Here is a 17,686-nt window from a genome sequence, read left to right as displayed (position 1 = left end):
GGGCCCTGCCGGCGGCTCCCGGCCCGGGCCGGGGGGCTGGCGGCCGTGCGGGGCTCCCAGCCCTGGCCGCGGGGCGTCCCCAGGGAACGCGGGGCCGGGGCCGCCGGGGGCATTTTCTCAGAGGCGGGGGGACGGCGGCGCGAGTGAATTGAGACAAAGAGCGAGGAGGAGGAGGAGGAAGAAGAGGACACTCGGGCTCGGCTACATTCCTGTGCAGAGGAAGGCGGGAGGCGGCGTTAGCCCTTTACGGACAGCTGGGTCCGGCGCTGCCCTCAGCTGCTGCCGGCGTATTTACAGCCCGCTCTCCCGGCCGCGGGAGGAGGAGGAGGAACAACCATGTAAGTTCCGAATTGCTGGGGGTCCTGTGAGAAGATGGGGGATGCCGCAGACGCCAAGGAGATGAGGAAGACTTTCATTGTTCCTGCCATCAAACCCTTTGACCATTATGATTTCTCCCGAGCGAAAATCGCCTGTAATCTGGCCTGGCTGGTGGCCAAAGCCTTTGGGACAGGTAGGTGGCGTCTCCTTCTTCCCTTTCTTTGATGCTGGTTCCTGCTTGGTTGCTTCGCTACTGAGGACGTGCGAGCCCTTCCCCGAGGAGCTGGGAAGGGGGGGTAGGAGATGTGTGAGAAATGGTTTCGGTCTGTTCCCATATCATTAAGATCCCTTACATTTTGCCGGGTTTTTTTTGGTTTTCTTTTGTTTTTCTTTAATTACCCGTAGTCTTTTTGGAGTCGTCCCACTATTTCCATTAGCGAGTATTTTTTGTGTATTGGCGCTAATACAATCTTCTTTGAGGAATCGAACTCTGTAAATCGTATTTTATTTATTACCCGTGTCACACTTCTAGAATGCGAAAAATCACGAGCAGTCCACGTTTGTCTGTCGTCTTGAAATTTTTTCCTAATATCATTTAGGAGCTGAATTGTGGGCTAGCAATGGAAATGGATGCATGCTGTTAGTTTTGACATGTGTGACAGTAGCCTGTAGCCATTTGAGTGGTTAACCAAAAAGAATGGTTTCAGGAAAAAGAGCACTTAATGCCAGGTTTTGGCCTGCACAATACAGAAGGCTCTCCTTGTCTGTAAGTGTAAGTGGAATTGATTGTATTGCCTCCAAAAGGCATCAGTGCTATGTCTTTGAAAACCTGGGCCTTGAGGAATACCAGACCTATTATTCTGTGCCTGAAATATTGTTGGGCCCTGAGGAATACCAGACTTGCAGAGGTCTTCTAAGGGAAGCATTTTGAAAATTTACCAAGCTGCTTTTTTTGCTGCCTTTTTTTGGGGGTGGTTTTTTTTGTATAGCTGTAGTATATTAATCACTGAATTTTCTGTGGATTAAAAATAATGGGTTTTTTTGAAAGGTGAGTTAGATATTAACAGTCAATATTTTTACCCTTTCTTTTTTTTTTGTGTAGAATAACAAGAAAAGATTTATCCTTCTGGAATTTTGCACCTTTTATGTTTAGAGCCAGGGCTTTGTTATGTGTTTGGACAGGGTTAAAAGCATACCTTTTATGATGCCTCTGGGAACTGGTGATATTTGACTTGATGTGGTGCTTCCAAAAAGCCACTTTTAAAGTACTTGAATGTAGTGAAGTAAGTGCAGGAGCTGCTGAAATGAAGTGCATGTTCATCACCTTAGAAAGAAAAAGAGATCAAAATACTGTTTCCATATAAAGATTTGTCAATAAACTCTGCTTACTTTTCTTTGGGAAATCTGGGCAAGTGTGTAATGTTTTTATATATGGCTTTATTACCTATGCAGACATGAGAGGTAAAATAGTAGTAGAAATTCTTGGAAGTACTTAATTCAACATTTTTAGAGATCGTTGTATTTTCAGGTAGCTTGGTTCTTTTGGCTCTGCTCATGGGATTCTGAATGTACAATGCTTGTGCAATTATATAACCCAGCATTCTAACCAGAAAACCTTTTTCTACTGGAGTTTGGCAGATTCTCAACCTATGGCTGAAATGTCTTAGTTTGTACGGGTTGAGTTTCTGTTGGATGTGTAAAGCCACTTGCAGTAAAAAGTGTGATCCAAAACAAATCCCTTTACTCTTTCTCTTCATTATTGGGGTTGTTCTGAGATGCACAAATGGAACATGATTAGAGGAGATAATTGCTCCATCTGCTTTCTAAATACTGCAATAATGTAATAGTAGGAAGAGAGGTAAACATACACAATTGTAGTGTTTCTGCTCTCAGATCTTCTACTGGGGTTAATATAACTAGAAACCTCAAAGAAGAGTTTGTGGCTAATGTAGGGAAAAACAGTATACAGGATTTGCATGTCTGCAGTACAGACGCTTCCTTTATACTTGGAGTGAAATAGAAGAACTGACCTTCACCTTTTCCAAGAAGGAAGGAAGTTTGGGTTTGCTAAATTATTTTAGTTCTTGGGAATAGATCACAACCTCAGTCATGTCTTTTACCTATTGCTATATACATTTGTACAAGGGAAATACAAAGGAAGATTAGTGTATTTATAGATGCCACATTTTATTTCTTCTTTTATCCCTAAAATGTTGGCATTCCTTAAGTGGGCAGGGGAAATGAAGGTTTTTTTTTCCTCTACCCTTTCTGAAACAAAGTAGTGCCATTAGCTTTGAGTAATGAAAAGCATAAGTTGTTACAATCACGTATCCATTGAAGAAATCTAAATCTTTATGAATCAAATGGGCACATCTTTCAGGGCATGTCTTTCACGTGCATATTTTAAAAACATATTTTAATACAATCAAAATTGTGGCTACAGCTTGGCTACATGATGTGAAAAAAGACTTTGAAATAGGTACTGTTTATTAGCATTTACCAGTGACTTTTGGTGTTTGATTGATACCCATGAGCAAAACCTGAGAGACAAATTGTTTATTGCTATTGTTCTTGGTGAAGCTACAAGTATAGAGTTTGGCCTACAACACAAGCAGGTCAAAACAAGCTGTCTTATTAGTGAGATGCCTTAAGAGAGTAAGTATAATAACAGTCATTTTGAAGGCTTCTTGTATGAAGAATTTTTTAAGGAACACTAACTGAAGACAGAATTCATATTTAAGACTTGAGGGAGTGGAAGGTTTTGTGTCTTGGTGTTTTGCTGCAGACAATGTATCAGTATTAGGACATGTCAGTTTAAATGTTTTGTAATAACCAAATTGTTTAAGAGACAGGACTTGCAGTAACTGAAGGGGGAGGGAATTCACAAAAAGTGTGAAGCATTACAGGAGGAGTGTTTGATCTTAGAAATTAAATCTGCAAACACTTAATTTTAGCCTTGACTTCCAATGCTGGGAGTTAACCATTTCAGTACAGAAAAACTGCTTTGCAAAGAACTGGTTGAACTGTATAGACATTATACAGTTATATTCTTCAACTTAGAAGAATAAAAGGACCTATTTTGTAGGAGTAGGTTGAAAAGGTCTCGATGTTGTGATACTCTGTGCCCTTTTCCTAAAACAGAATTGGCTTTCATTATTTTGAAATGTGATGTTTTTGCTTTCTCACTCTACTATAGTCATAGAAAATGTGCCTGGAAAATTTGTTGTCCATCCACCATCCTAAAGACAGGCTGAGCTAAATATACATCGTTCCTGACAGATGTTTGTTTAGCCTGTTTTTTGAAAATCTCTAATTATAGAGATTCCACAGTGTGACTGCTAGTCAATTTGAACGTTATTTATCTCTAGATGTTTGAACATAATCTTGATGTGTCTTGCTACACTTTGAACCCAATAACCTCTTCCTGGTGTGTGTGAGAATGGGGGCCACCGTATCTTTTAGAATAAAAGCAGTGTCTCCTCTCTGTTGTGTTGTTTAGACAAAACAGACTTTTTTCTTTTCTGTAAGTCAAACTTTTTTGCTCCCTGTGTATTGGTGGGTTTTTTGGGGGGGGGGGGGTTGTTTTTTGGTTTTTTGTTTGTTCAAGTATTTTTTCTGTGGTTGGTTTGCATGAGTTCTGTCCTTAAATCTACATCTAACAGTCCAGCTAAACCATTGCCAGTACAAGATAAATTTGTAAAATTACTTCATCTTTCCAATCTATAATACTCTCGTTTATTCACTAAAATATGATGTTTGTCATTTTTGCATCAGCCTAGAATTGTTGACTCATCCAGTCTGTGATTCACTGTAGCTCTGTATCTTTCACTGCAGAACTGCTGCCTACTCAGTTGTTCCCATCTTGTAATTGTACTGTTGTAGGTTCCTGCTTTGCAGCTATACTTACATAACTACACCCTATTTTCAAACCACTTCTTCCACTTATCAAAATTATCTTCAATTATAATTTTGTCCTCCAAAGTGCTTCCAATGCTTTTGTAGCTTGGAATCACTTCTCTAGAACCTTGTCTAGTGTGAAGAAAGAGATGAATTCTTGAACATGTTCTTCCTATTTGGTAGGGGACTTTTATGTACTCTCAGAAAATAGTTTTTCAGACAGCTTTTCATCCAATTTTTAGTTACTAAGTTAAGAATATCTCTGTGTATGACTCTAAGACAATTATGGGAACAGTTTTAAAGTCAAGTTAAATCTTTTGCTGTGCTATCCATACAATATATTATCCTGCTACAGTAGAAATTTCACTGGTTAGCATGAGATTTTTTTGTTTTACCAGAATAAACTAAAAACTAAATAAAAGCTGCACAAGTCTGAGTACTTGTCTTAAACAGTGTTGTGTTTTCTGCAATCAAAATAGAATAGGCTATCTACCTTTTAACATTAAATTTATGCTTTATATGTGTTCAAAGCAATAGATTACAAATTGCATCATCTGCAACTGAATGTTACCCAAGAAACTTAAAAATAGCTCTCTCCTGATGATTAACATTTTCAGAATTCGTATGTGGCTACTTACTGCCATTTGCACATGTTGCCAGTAGAACCATGAAGGGAGGAAACGAACACTGTGTATCTGACAGAAACAAATTGTAGCTAAATACTCTCATCTGTTACGTTGGGTGTTGCAGGCCAGAACACATCTTAATCTTTTTCTAGCAGACCTAATTTCTTTACTTTTATTCAGTGTGGCAGCAAGCAAAACCCTGTAGAAGGGTTTGGAGTACAAAAGAAGATGTTTGAGATTCTTGAGAGAAATTTTTTTATTAGATTCCATCACACTTCTAAAATAGTTGCTGTCAGATTGAAACTTCAGTCAGTCCTACTAAAATCAGTTGATTAGACTAATAATCTACTGGGATGTTCTACTTAGAAGGTAATTGTATTGCTCCTTTCTGTAGAATACACTTGAAACATAGTTGGACTGTAGATCACTTAAAGTAAATACATAACATGGTATGAGCTTGTGGACCTGTTAGGCTCAGCAGAGTCACCTGAAGTTGTACACTGTGCGTGTACAAACGTGCAGGAGGTGGTTAGTAAGTAACAGTTGCAGAATTCTTAGTACACGATGTACCTCCCTTGGAGGAGGTAGTTTAGAATCTGTTCTTTCAATGACTTCATGCCAGTGAGCCTGTTTTGAGCCTATTTGCCTTTCCAATTTTAAGGGCTTGTCTGCAGAATGTAATAGAGCTGACCGAGAGACTGTAGCCAAGGGCTCATCGATGTCAGGTGATGAGATGAAATATATTTCTTCTACTTGTACCTGGTTTCTCTTTATATTTTTTGACCATCCCTGCAGTTACTACTGCAGATATATTTTAGCTTCCTCCCCTTCCCCCATGATTTAGGGTAATGTATTGGGTTACTTTAGTGACTCCATCTTTAAAGGTGGCTCGCATTCAAACTTGAAGAGTATTGATACGCTATTGATCAGGAACGTATCACATTCCCAATATGAGATATTATGTCACTTCCATCCTACAACTAGCTGGAGGATTTTAATGAGCGTATCTGGGTACAATTCCACTCCTGAAATCAATAACTTTTAACTACTTGCTCTGCTAAACCCGGGGCTCTGAATGAGTGTTTTTGCTGGTCATTCTGGAAAATGGTGGGGGTGAAAAACATTCAAGACTCCATAAGAAAAGCAGAGCGAGTTCTTCCTTCCCGCCTCTTTTTCTTTTTTCATCCCCTTGGACAATACATTGTTACTGGTCAGGTGGTAATAATAAACCTTTCTCCTACGGAGTTGAAATGTAGTGTTGAAATCTAATTGCCAATGTAAGAGTTGTATAGTTCTAGCTGTTTCCTACATGTTTTATTCAATTAGAAGCAGTCTTAAACTAAGAGAACCTCTAAACCAGATACCAAAGCAGATGTCTGTCCAAGTCTATCTAGTTATGATGGGTAAAAAGTTTTCCTTGGCTTTACAAAGTCTAGTAATAGTTCAAGAAATAAGCATTTTTCTTCAGATTTCTGAAACAGTCTATTGCCATATTTAAATAGCCATGATAGGCTATTTAAATCATAACTTGTCTATAACAGTCATCAGGATGCTGCCTGGGTGAGATAGGATTATAATTAAACTATTATCTTTACCTTTCTCATAACTCACCTCTCCCAAAAATAAGTTCTGAAGGCATTTATGTTAATAAGAATTGATCCTCTTATTACTAAGGTTAATTCTAAGTCATTCTTTTGTTTATTTAAACCTGAATCAATAAACAAGTTTTAGTAAGGTAGATGCTAATCTTCCCATTTTAATAAGAAATGCCAGTCCTAGACACGTTCTGTAGGTTTTGTGAGGAATGCTTCCTGTTGTGCTACCGAAGACAGAATGTTGGATGGGACAGACAATTAGTGTGACCCAGTAGAGCATTTCTTATGTGATTCTCAGTGTTCGAAAACAACTGAAGTCTGATTAGGCTATGAGGGTAAAACCTGTGTGTATTTCTTCCTTAGATGTTTTGAGTTTGTTGTTGTTGTTTTGTTGTTTGGTTTTTGGTTTTCTGGGTTTGTTGTTGTTTTTAATAAGGAATCCCTTATAAGTACAGAACAGCTGTTGAAGCACTCGATAGTGGTCTATTTTTGTGTCATCTAGAGGCAGGAGATTGAGTCTGTTTATTCCTTGTACTTCTGTGATGGTAAATCCAAGAATCTCTCAAGTTCAGCTTAGCAGAGTTAAGAATGGTTATACTGAAACTGAGTCTGCCATAAATTTATAGAGTTTGACCTTTCAGATACTTGCCCCAGGCAGAAGTACACCTACTGCCTGCTAGCCAAGAACTGTCTAAGTGGCAGACTGATTCAACAAACCAAAAAGTAAAGTCTTCCAAGGAGTAATTCACACTTATCTGAACAGAGTTTTGTTTATATAAATCCATGAATAATTTTTAGATGATTCCTGCCCTTTAAAATGGTCTGTCTAAATGGGAAATTAAGTTGCATTTCTTTCTCATAGTGGGAAGTGTTCTGATTTTGTCTGCAATAGAGTTAATTTTCTTCCTGGTGGCTGGCACAGTGCTGTGTTTTGGATTCAGTGGGACAATACTGCTGATAACACACCAATGTTTCAGTTGTTGCTCAGCAGTGCTTACTCTCAGTCAAGGACTTCTCAGTGTCCCGCTCTGCCAGTGAGAAGGTGCACAAGAATCTGGCAGGGAGCATGGCCAGGACAGCTGCCCTGAACTGGCCAAAGGGATATTCCAAAGCATGGATCGTCCTGTTCAGTATAAACTGGGGGAGTTGGCTGGCTTGGGGGTAGGCAGCAGCCTACCTTTTTCCATTTCATTATTATTATTATTGTTGTTGTTACAATATTTTACTTTATTTCAATTATTGAATTGTTCTTAGCTCACAGGATTTACTTTTTTCCAATACTTCTCCCTATCCTCCCATGCCACCAGGGAGAGGAGGGGAAAGAGCAAGTTGCTGGGCCTCTTAGTTGCAGCTGGGGTTAAAGCACAACAGGGAGAAATAATAATCCCTTGTTTGCTTTAAAGCTTGGAATAAGCCCTTTAATTAATTTATTTATTTATTTTATTTTTTGTTCTCTAAAGAGGACATCTGCAGGACCTATGATTCCATTACAGTTTATGAAAAATTATCTGAAGATGTGTTGAATACTTTTTGGAAGTTAGCCTGATTAAATTTGTGCTACTGTTTTGGGCTAATGTGATATTTCCTTTTCGTTATTTTCCCTATGTGTTGAACTTGTCCATTAGACTCAACTATTCTCTTCACATTTCAGTATTTAAAAAATTCAAAATATCAAAATTATTTCCAAAATTGCAATTTGTGGTCCTGTTCACAATTTAAAAAAAAAAAAATAGGGTGATCATCTAGTTTAGTCTCCTTGTCCAAGAAAAAACAGCCTCAAAATTAGAAGAGGTCTCTCAGGGCCTTGTCCACAGTTTTGAAAGTCCCTGTGGATAGTAGTTTCACAGCTGTCTTCCCAGGCAACCTGTGCCTCTGCTCTGGTGGTCTCTCTTTGAAGAACTTTATTCCTTGTGTCAGCTTGTGACCACTGCCTTTTAGCACTTCACTGCACAGTCCAAGTCCATGTTTCCAAAACCTGCCTGTTGGGTGCTGGAAGACTGCAGGTGAATCCTCCACCACCTCTCTCAAAATACACCCAGTTCCCCATGGCTCATCTGTATTTCATGTGTTCAAGTCCCTGAACTTGGTGTCTCCAATATACCTCTCTAATAACCACAGATTTCAAGGTCAGATGCTACTTTATGGCAGTATGTGCAACAAGGTATTTATTTTAAAACTGGTGATTTACCTCCGAGGTTAATCTTGAAAGACTTCTCCTGTCAGTTGGGCAAAGGAAAGGGAATGGTAAAGGGCACATATTGGGGATTAGGGTTAAGGTTCTTCTCTCTCTCTAACAGAACCCGTTTAACAATCTCCAGTCCTGCCAGAATTGTTAATAAAGGCTTTTGACCCTGCTGATTGTTCTGGTAATCTGCTGAGAACTGGACGTAGCCTTGAAATTCCCTTCCACGGGACTTCACAGGCAGCACATGCCAATTCTGGAAGGACTCCTACTTGAGATAGGAGAGTTTTCTCTGTCTGTTACTTATCTGCTGGGCTTTATTTTTTTTTTTTTTTAAACAAAAACCTAACATGGGAACACAGTTTGACTCTACTATCAAGAGCTATTCTGATATCAAACAGTTCGATATGCATTATGAAGTGGGGCAAAGTGCCCGTGTTACTGTCTGTGTGTGGAGGGAACTCTGACAGGAATTTTTGTAGACTTCTGATCTTGTTGCAGCAGGGATTCCTTGTTTGTGTGCTGTCACATGTTTCTATACATTCAGAATATGTCTGTAGCCACAGTCTCTCTTCCTAGCCTCTTGTTTCTGTACTCTATTTTTCTGCTAAATTTCTTTTCCGCTTTTATTTTTGTGAACACCAGTAAGTTTCTGTTCTGGATCTATTTTTGTGAACACCATTGATGTAAAAGGAATGGCATACATCTCATTTTGTCTTTTTTCTGTATTTTTCAGAAGAAGAAATAACATTTATAAATAGTTCTATTTGCCTTTGCTAGTGCTAATGTTGATATTTTTTTTTAATTTTATTTATTTATCTATTTATTAGTGTATTGAGTCTTTAATTACTAAATCCCAGTAGTGGATATAATTTTTTCATGATAAATGCATTTATTACATCTTAATCTTGTCACTTTAGAATCTGTTTTGGTGATACAGAAGATGAGAATTAGGGGTGATGGGTTTAGTATTTCCTGTCTTGAAATTTTTCTTTGGGCTCAAATTTTCAGACTTGAAATCTGTGTTGTCTTCAGTGAATCTGAACCCCAGAGTATGTGATTTCTATTTGTGTGTAGCTAACTACTCCTGCCTCAAGAGGTGTTGTTTTTATATGGGAAAGAAGAAGAAATTATCAATGGCTTTCTCTGTTGCTCCCTGTTTTCCCCTGCTCCCATCAAACTTCTCATCTACTTCAAAAAGGGGGTGTGCTGGTTTTGTTTTGGGTTTTTATTTGTTTGTTTGGGTTGGGGTTTTTCACTGTGTGTTTTTTCTATTTTCCAAAAGCAAAATCTGCTGTTTTCTAATCCTCTCTAGCCTGAGGAAATAGCATAAAGATGTTCTAAAAATTGGCATTTGGAACTGTAAAGGATAAAGTCCCAATAATCAGGACTGTGCTTCTGATACTGAGGTGGAGATGGAGCGTGAGGGACTTTAGAAATAATAAGCTTAATATTTAAATAGACAACGTATGGACAAACAGGGAAAAGAAAGAAGGTCAGGTAGAACTGAGATAGATGAAAACAATACCTGGGGAGCCGCTACCTGGCAGCTCAGAGTTCCATAAGTACAAGTGCTTTTTGTAGGACTGGATGACTCCAAGTCCCATAGAGTCAGTGTGTGAGGTTGGGAAGAGAAGTTTGCAATATCGTCTCCTGAAACTGGTAGATATTTTTGTTAGCAGTTTTATCTTGTTAAAAAGTAATGTTGTTAGACATTAGATTTGTGTTTTAAAGGGCAAAATAGCTATGCTGACAGTTATTTTGGTCTATGGTCTAAAGCAGAGCTGTCAGTTTTCTTGCCAAATTTAGGCTCATGGTTTAAACAAATTATAAACTATACCTCTCTTTCACTTGAATCGGCAAAAGAAGCACCAATAGCTTACCCTTTTCACACCCTCCTTATGACATTTAAAGTGTGTGTTAAAATTTCTTTCACTCTCTGCACTCTATAAGGTGTATCTTCTTTCACAACTAGAAGGCAGCTGGCACTTTCCAAAACCCATAATGGAAGCCCATGAACTGCAATAGAATATGTATGAGGAAGAAGATAATCTGTCATTATCTTGTGATGGCATGTTCTGTTTTTTCTCTCTCTCTTGTGCTCCACCCTTCCTGGTCTGTTTACTTCAGCCTCTGCTTCAAACCTTGGCTGTTTAGCCATTTATCCAGTTGAAGGCAAAGGGGATGGGAACTTAGAGTTGCGTCACTGCTTTCCTACGCAATTATTTTTTCTTCTAGCAATTAAACAGGCTTTTTCCATTTGGACTCAGGGAAAGAATCACATGCTTTTGATCCCATAAGTGTTGTTGGCTTAACTAATTTCACAACAATGGAGAATGAAATTCTTAAGGGAGGAAAATGGAGCATCTTGCAGTGTGCATGCCTAAAAATGTGAAAGTTATTTTCCACTTCACTTGTGATTTAATTTTATTCTATCTAGTACCATATTTAATTAAGTTATAATTATTACTTTTGTGGTAGACAATTATAAATGTAGTCTGCCTGTATTGTGTTATGTACAGTATTTGAAAACACTGTTAGATTGTCTTGGAATGCTAATTTTGGGGTTAAAATCTTAGCATAAACTTGACAGAATCTTGCATAGCTTTCTGTGGGTGGTAAGCCAGCTCACTGAAAAAGGAGGAAAACCACAATTTTAAGAGAAGTCAGTAACACAACGAGGCAAATAAGAATTCAGTACTTTGTCACAAGGAAACTGATAGTATTTTTTCATCTTTTTCCATTCTTTTAATTTCAGTGAAGCATCCATGTATCTGTGCCTAACTGCTGGATTGTCATCGTTCTGTGATGCACGGCCTTTGAAATAGATTGTATAGTAATCAAATTTGTCTTGCAGATATGAAACCTAGAAGGCTGATTTTTGTCCTGAATTATTCTGTTCTGAAATACAATGTTTCAGTTCCCTTTTGTTATTGTAATAGACACCAGGGTTTGTGTTTAAATGAGTGTTGTTCTGTCTTTGTATGTCTGACCTATATAATGTTATGCCAAAGGAAATGAGAATGTTTGGGCATGTATTTGTCAAAGCCAAGAAATTTCACGTAATGATGCTGTAAACCACAGGTTGGCCTTTTATTGTGTCCTTGGCAGTGTGAAGCTCTTTGAATTTTTCTGAAGTTGCTATTTATAGTTCAAATGTTACCTTTGTATGAAATTTTTCCTAGTATTTTATATCATAATGCCTGGTAAAGACTCTGGCCTTTCCTTGACTATGCTTTCGTTAACATAATTTTGAGTTCATACATGTTAAAAAAAAAGAAAACCTAATACTGTGTCTGTCCTTACTGATATTGATTAGTGAGTTCTTTTTCTTTGCAGAAAATGTTCCAGAAGAACTTCGGGAACCATTTTACACAGACCAGTATGACCAGGAGCACATTAAACCACCTGTTGTTAACTTGCTGCTGTCTGCTGAGCTCTACTGTCGTGCTGGGAGCCTTATTCTCAAGAGTGATGCAGCAAAACCACTTCTAGGTCATGATGCTGTTATACAAGCCCTGGCACAAAAAGGCCTTTATGTCACTGACCAAGAAAAGTTGGTGACTGAACGAGATCTTCACAAAAAACCAATTCAGATGGTGAGTGTTCAAAGCTTGTGTGTTACATTTCTTCTCCTTGTCTGTGTACTCCCAGTGCCTACATATCTTTTAACAGGCATCATTGTGTTGAAGCATTTTTCTCAAGAGTTAAATGTGATTCATCACTGGGAAGTTTATGATTGTTTTGGTTTGGGGTTTTTTTTTAATCTCCTCAGCTGTCAGTATTTCTCAACTGTCAGAAATACTGATGTATTTCTTTTATATTAATGCTGGAATACACCTATCATTCTACTTAGTTCAAGTGTTACATTTTTAAATATAGTACTGACAATACGATCACTTTAAGTCAATGTAAAACTTACAGCAATGGTATTTTTTCATGGAGACTTAATAATATGTCTTGGCTTTATAGAACTGGTAATTAAAGCATTAGTTCAACTGATGAATGATTCTATTACTAAGCTCCTGAATCATTCCTTCCTTGTTTGGAACTGAATTATAAAAAATTATCTGTAAAAAGGATGGCTACATATGTTTGTTTAGCAAATGACAGTAGGATAGAATAAGGTGCTACTATATTTAAAGTGAAATATTTAAATTTTTCACCTCTTTATTTTTTAATATTTAATATAGAGAATTCATTACATAAACTTTAAGTATTTATGGTCAGTGACCTGTAGCTGCTGCTACAAGGAAGGCGAAAAATAATAGAGCTATGGTTTTATCAGCTTATTAGCAACCTGTGTTTACTAACATGTAAGAAAACAAACAAGTATTTGGCAGAACATAACTAGAGACTCTCTCTTGTTTGATCAGTTGGTATCAAGTGATAAGTTGCAGAGGCTTTACAGGTGTGATATGAAAGCTACTAATTAGTAATTAATGATTTATTCCATACAGCATTGCCAAGAAGTATCAGGCCTCTTAGTTTGCACAGATGTTTTTTTAAGAAGTGGCAGTACTCAGTTACTGTGGTGTAAAGACTGAATTCGTTATCTCCACTTAAATTTTTTTTTTATTTAAAAATTCTTTCGTGCTCATAGAATGCTTAAGATCTGAAGAACAATAGTCATAAGACTAGTCAAGACACTCTTTCCTTATGATTAAACTGTGATCAGTGAATGCAGATAATTTGAAATTTTGCCAGTCTCTTTTTTTAATCTTGATATCCCTTTTAAAAAGGTGAGCTCAGCAAAGAACAAATAGCGTTTTTGTAAAAGAAGCCGTGGATGGCAAATAAGCCATACTGAAGTATGGACTTAATAGTTGGACTTGATGATCTCAGAGGTCTTTTCCAATCTAAACAATTCTGATTCTACTGTTCCCAGAAGTCAAAGCATTTAAAAAACAAACTCCCTGACTGTTTGTTTTGTAGAACTTAGTTCTGTTCTTGTCTCTGAAGCAAGATAAGGTTACTGACTTGCATTTATGCTGTTCCCATTTAATTATTTTCATTTAATCCCTGTCCAGAGTAGTTGTAACAGCCATCTCTTCTCAGAGTTGTCAGTTAGAAAAAAAAAAGTTAGTATTATCCAGTTGGGTCTGCTGATCTTTGATTTAGTAATTCATGTGGCTCAAAATGCATTTCAGTAGCCATTTTTTATTTCCTCTGTACTTGTGTGGCTGTTTGTGCCTTTCTTTCCTGTGTTGTTGAAATATGGTCCAGCAAGTAGTTGTTCAAATATCATCATAACAGTTGACATCCCCAGATTCCTGCTCTGCCCAGGGCACTGGTTCCCATTCCAGTACCAGCAATGGGTGAGTGTGCTGCTGCTGCTGCTGAGTTAGTCCACAGGCAGCTGGGCTGTGGCAATGAGAGGGAACACAACTGCCTTGGGGGAAAATGCAGCCATTACCAAAATAACTGCTACCAAAGAAATGGCTGTGAAATTGTAGTCTCAATACTAATATTCTAAGCCCAAGAATTTTACTTTGTCAAACCATGCTCATATTCCTGTGCAAGTCCTAGCAGCAACACTATATTTCAGTTGGAAAGCCTCAACCTTTTTCCTTATTATACAATTAGTAAAGTTGGCAGAGAACTTCCAGTCTGGCTGTTGCAGTATTGACAGTCTTTCCCCTTGTTGCCTTCCAGTACCTTTTCCTAGTGTTCCATATGTCACAGTTTCTACAAGTCTTACAAAGTTAAATGTATATCCTGTTTTAGAGCATGGAATAATTTTTCCTTTTCAATTATGTAGAACAGAAAGTTTTCATATATAATTAACTCATATGTTCCTCTAGTAGACCAGATTGTATTAAACCCATGTTCAATATAATTTTGAGTAATTCAACAGAAAATAGTATAGCTTTTGCTAGCCTGTCTTCCCCATGAATAGGGGAGAGATATTGATGTTTGTTAGGGGATATTTCTTGTTACCTGCTCAGATGTACTGCGTTTCTCTAGCTGAAAAGAGATGAGTTATATTATAAAATGGAACTATGGAAAAGAGATTTGAGTATGGAACGTTTTAAGTTTACATGTGCATTATAATATGTTTAGTTGTGGTCAACTCAGTTGGAATTCCTTGTACTGGATGTTTGTGCAGGGATGTCTGTGGGGATTGTTGACTGACTTCACGTATGACTATTTACTATTTACATATCAAAGTTTGGTCTTCTCTCTTTCTTAGATTGAACTTTTTTCTAGGAAGCACCTTTCCTTGGAAAAGTCTAGGAAATGGATGTGCTTCTTTGCACTGGGGTCAGGATAGATGGCAGTTTCCTTGTTAGTCATGACTGACTTGGCTGCATTAGTATCTAATTTGAGAGGCTGCAAATTGTTGTGTTTGTGTGTGTTCCTGTATGTGTATACACACATGTATATTTATGTATATTACATGTATGTGTTTTTAAAAATCAGTTTCCCCTGGTGGAATGTGGTTAGGAAAGAGGCATTTATGAAATGAACACATAGGAACAGAAGCAAAGGAATCTATTAAAGCCTCCCCTGTGTAAGGGTAGGGAAGTCCCTGTGGAGTCTGATTTGTTTAGTCTTTTCTCTAGGTTTGGTTTATTCACATCTCCTATTTGCTTTCTGTTAAAACCAAAAGCTAGGTTATTCAGCGATACCTCTGTTTTTGTTCTCCATGTATTGCAAGGTATTAAAACTTAATTCTATGTTAGTTTTTGTTAACTCTTTGTGTTTGAAAGGATCATCCTGTTGTCTTTATTTTTGGTAGGGAGGCAAAAGAATCAAATACCATGTTATTACTCTTGTGGTTGAAATTTATTTGGTCTTGGCTCCACTATGCTAGACTTCCAACAGTGCAGAAATAGTCTAGAGCTTGGAATTGAAGGTATTCAACCAAGAACCAGAATATTTTTCTCCTTGAAATTATAGTTCAGTATAAAGGGAACTATTGGATGTTTAAAAGGTTTATGGAAGCTAAGTTCCAAAATTTTTGCAAATATTCTTATTTTAGTTGGCAAGTTCCAATTTAATTGAAAAAACCCACTGTCTTAAGCAGGCACTCCCATATGGAATAGTGAGATTTTGACAAGCTATAGAAATCAAAAACAGCTTAAGTATTCAGCATGGTTCTGATAATGATGCAATAATTTTGTTTTGATGCTTCCAACTATAACAGGCAGAGATCACTGTTCAAGTCAAGGTTAACTTTTGTTGATTATCTTTTTTAAATGTCATATTTGTTTCATAACTCAGACTGACTTAAAGCTTAAAATGGCAGGTAAAGGAAGGCAATTTGGATTTTTTAAATATTTTTTCCCATGTAAGTATTGTATCTATTTATTTTAAAAACATACATGTCTGTTCTTACAGAATGAGTCAGAGGCTTTTGACAAGTTTCTGCATTATGACAAGAATTTTATATCAACTGAATAATGTATTTTCCAAGCCAAATCATTTTATGAGAATTCTGATATTTAATCAGGCAGGTCATTTGGTATTCATATGGTCTCTTTCAATCTGCCTCAAGTGGAGGGAAGAACAAACAGATTCAGAGAGGAATTAAGAATTTCGTTCCTTCCCTCAAGTCCCTGCAATGCACTTCTGCCATGTGAGGAAAGGAATAAAGCATCAGCATCTTGATTCTCTGCTGCCTGATGCTCTGCAGAGAAACTGAAGTTGCATAATTACCCCAGCAGTGGACTTCTGTTCTGCTCTGCCTGTCCCTAATGTGGCAGGGCCAAAGCTAACTGAATTTCTAGCTTAAGGAGTAATAATGTCAAATCTTGAATACCTGTTTAAAAACAGTGTTGTGTTAGAGGGTATACAGATACAATAAAGTTATAGATTTTTGCCAAATTTGCGCGAGAAAAATCCATTTTCCTACACTTACTGTTGTATATTGATATTGATTATTGTATATTTTCACCTGACTACAAAAAAGTTACTAATTTGCAAGGCATTTTAAAGCATTTAGTTCTTAAATAAAATTTAGTGACTAGAAGAAGGTTAATGAATACCCTTTGTAGAAATACTATATCCAGGAATATAAGCCATACAAATATTTTTTGTATTATATTTTCAGTATAGGAAAGTATAAAAACCATGCTAATCATAATGTAGTCAAAAAGCATAATTTTTATTAAAAATTGAACTTTCAATTTGGAAAAGTACTGTTGCCAAAAAAAAAGATGTCAACCAGCTGAGTAGCTACTTTAAACTTACACCCATATATAATTATTTTTGTGAACTACTGTCAGTAATGAAGTAACACTTAAATCCTTATACAATTCTACAATTTTCAACCAAGATGGGAAGGGAATGAGAGGCTCCTGCAAAAAACCCCAGCAATAAGTCAATAATAGCTGGTAGGATTAAAAATTGCTACCTCCCTAATTCTGAGACACAATTTATGTGTACGGGGTTTTAATATAAAACTTATTGTGCTGTCATCCAAACTGTTTATCCATTTAGCTGCAAATTACCTCTTCCCTTGAAGATGTCTGCTATGAAGAAGTCTGGCAATAATTTCTCTGTAGCAGTTGGTGAATCTGGGCTATATCTGAGGTGTAATTAGGTGTGCCTGTATTAGCTATTTAGTAGTGATCTGGAGCACGTGTTTGAGGCAAATCTCTGTAATTCTCCCAGTTACTGCATCTGTGGTTTGCAATGTGGAGACATTTCAGGGAGCAGAAACTCAGTTTCTTTCAGCAGATAAACTGCAGGACGGGCCCCAGGATCACACCTAACGGTAGCCCACTTGCCAAGGGGGACTCATTTCACAGGCCTAGAGTAGAGCTGACTGAAGTGAATCCCCTGGGAGGGGAGTAGAGGTGAGTCCAGGGACCTCTGCACCAGTTTTGCTTTTCTGCTGTGCAGTACTGTTTGCTGAGTTAATCACAGCTAGTGAAACTTGTGTGGAAGGCAGGGGGTTGATAGTGCTAGTTGTGTGTGTACCTGTAGCCAGGATCTGGATCTCTTTCTGGATGAGGTAACAGACAATAAGTGGTTAACTCATCCTGCAGTCCAGACTTTTGGTCTCTGACAGACTGCATTCATTGGAAATGACAGTGCCTTTCATCAGCAGTGTTTCTCCT

At 37.6% G+C, this 17,686-nt stretch overlaps 1 protein-coding gene across 4 annotated transcripts in view; it reads left to right on the top strand.

Moving 5' to 3' along the window:
* The first annotated feature begins 65 nt into the window (after positions 1-65).
* CAMSAP2 (calmodulin regulated spectrin associated protein family member 2) overlaps positions 66-17,686 on the top strand; it is an 81,396-nt gene continuing 63,775 nt past the window's right edge. For 3 of the 4 annotated variants that reach the window (XM_032696303.1, XM_032696301.1, XM_032696299.1), the window contains exons 1-2: positions 66-511; positions 11,958-12,217. In XM_032696303.1, the coding sequence (XP_032552194.1) occupies positions 373-511; positions 11,958-12,217 (399 nt within the window). In that variant the 5' untranslated portion in view covers positions 66-372. The remainder of the gene's footprint in view (positions 512-11,957; positions 12,218-17,686) is intronic. The other variant, XM_032696300.1, reaches the window with a different exon arrangement.

The sequence above is a fragment of the Chiroxiphia lanceolata genome, chromosome 9 (genome assembly GCF_009829145.1).
Source record: "Chiroxiphia lanceolata isolate bChiLan1 chromosome 9, bChiLan1.pri, whole genome shotgun sequence".
Taxonomy (NCBI): Eukaryota; Metazoa; Chordata; class Aves; order Passeriformes; family Pipridae; genus Chiroxiphia; species Chiroxiphia lanceolata.
The sequence above is the reverse complement of the archived record's forward strand: the minus strand, read 5'-3'. Positions and strand labels throughout refer to the sequence as shown.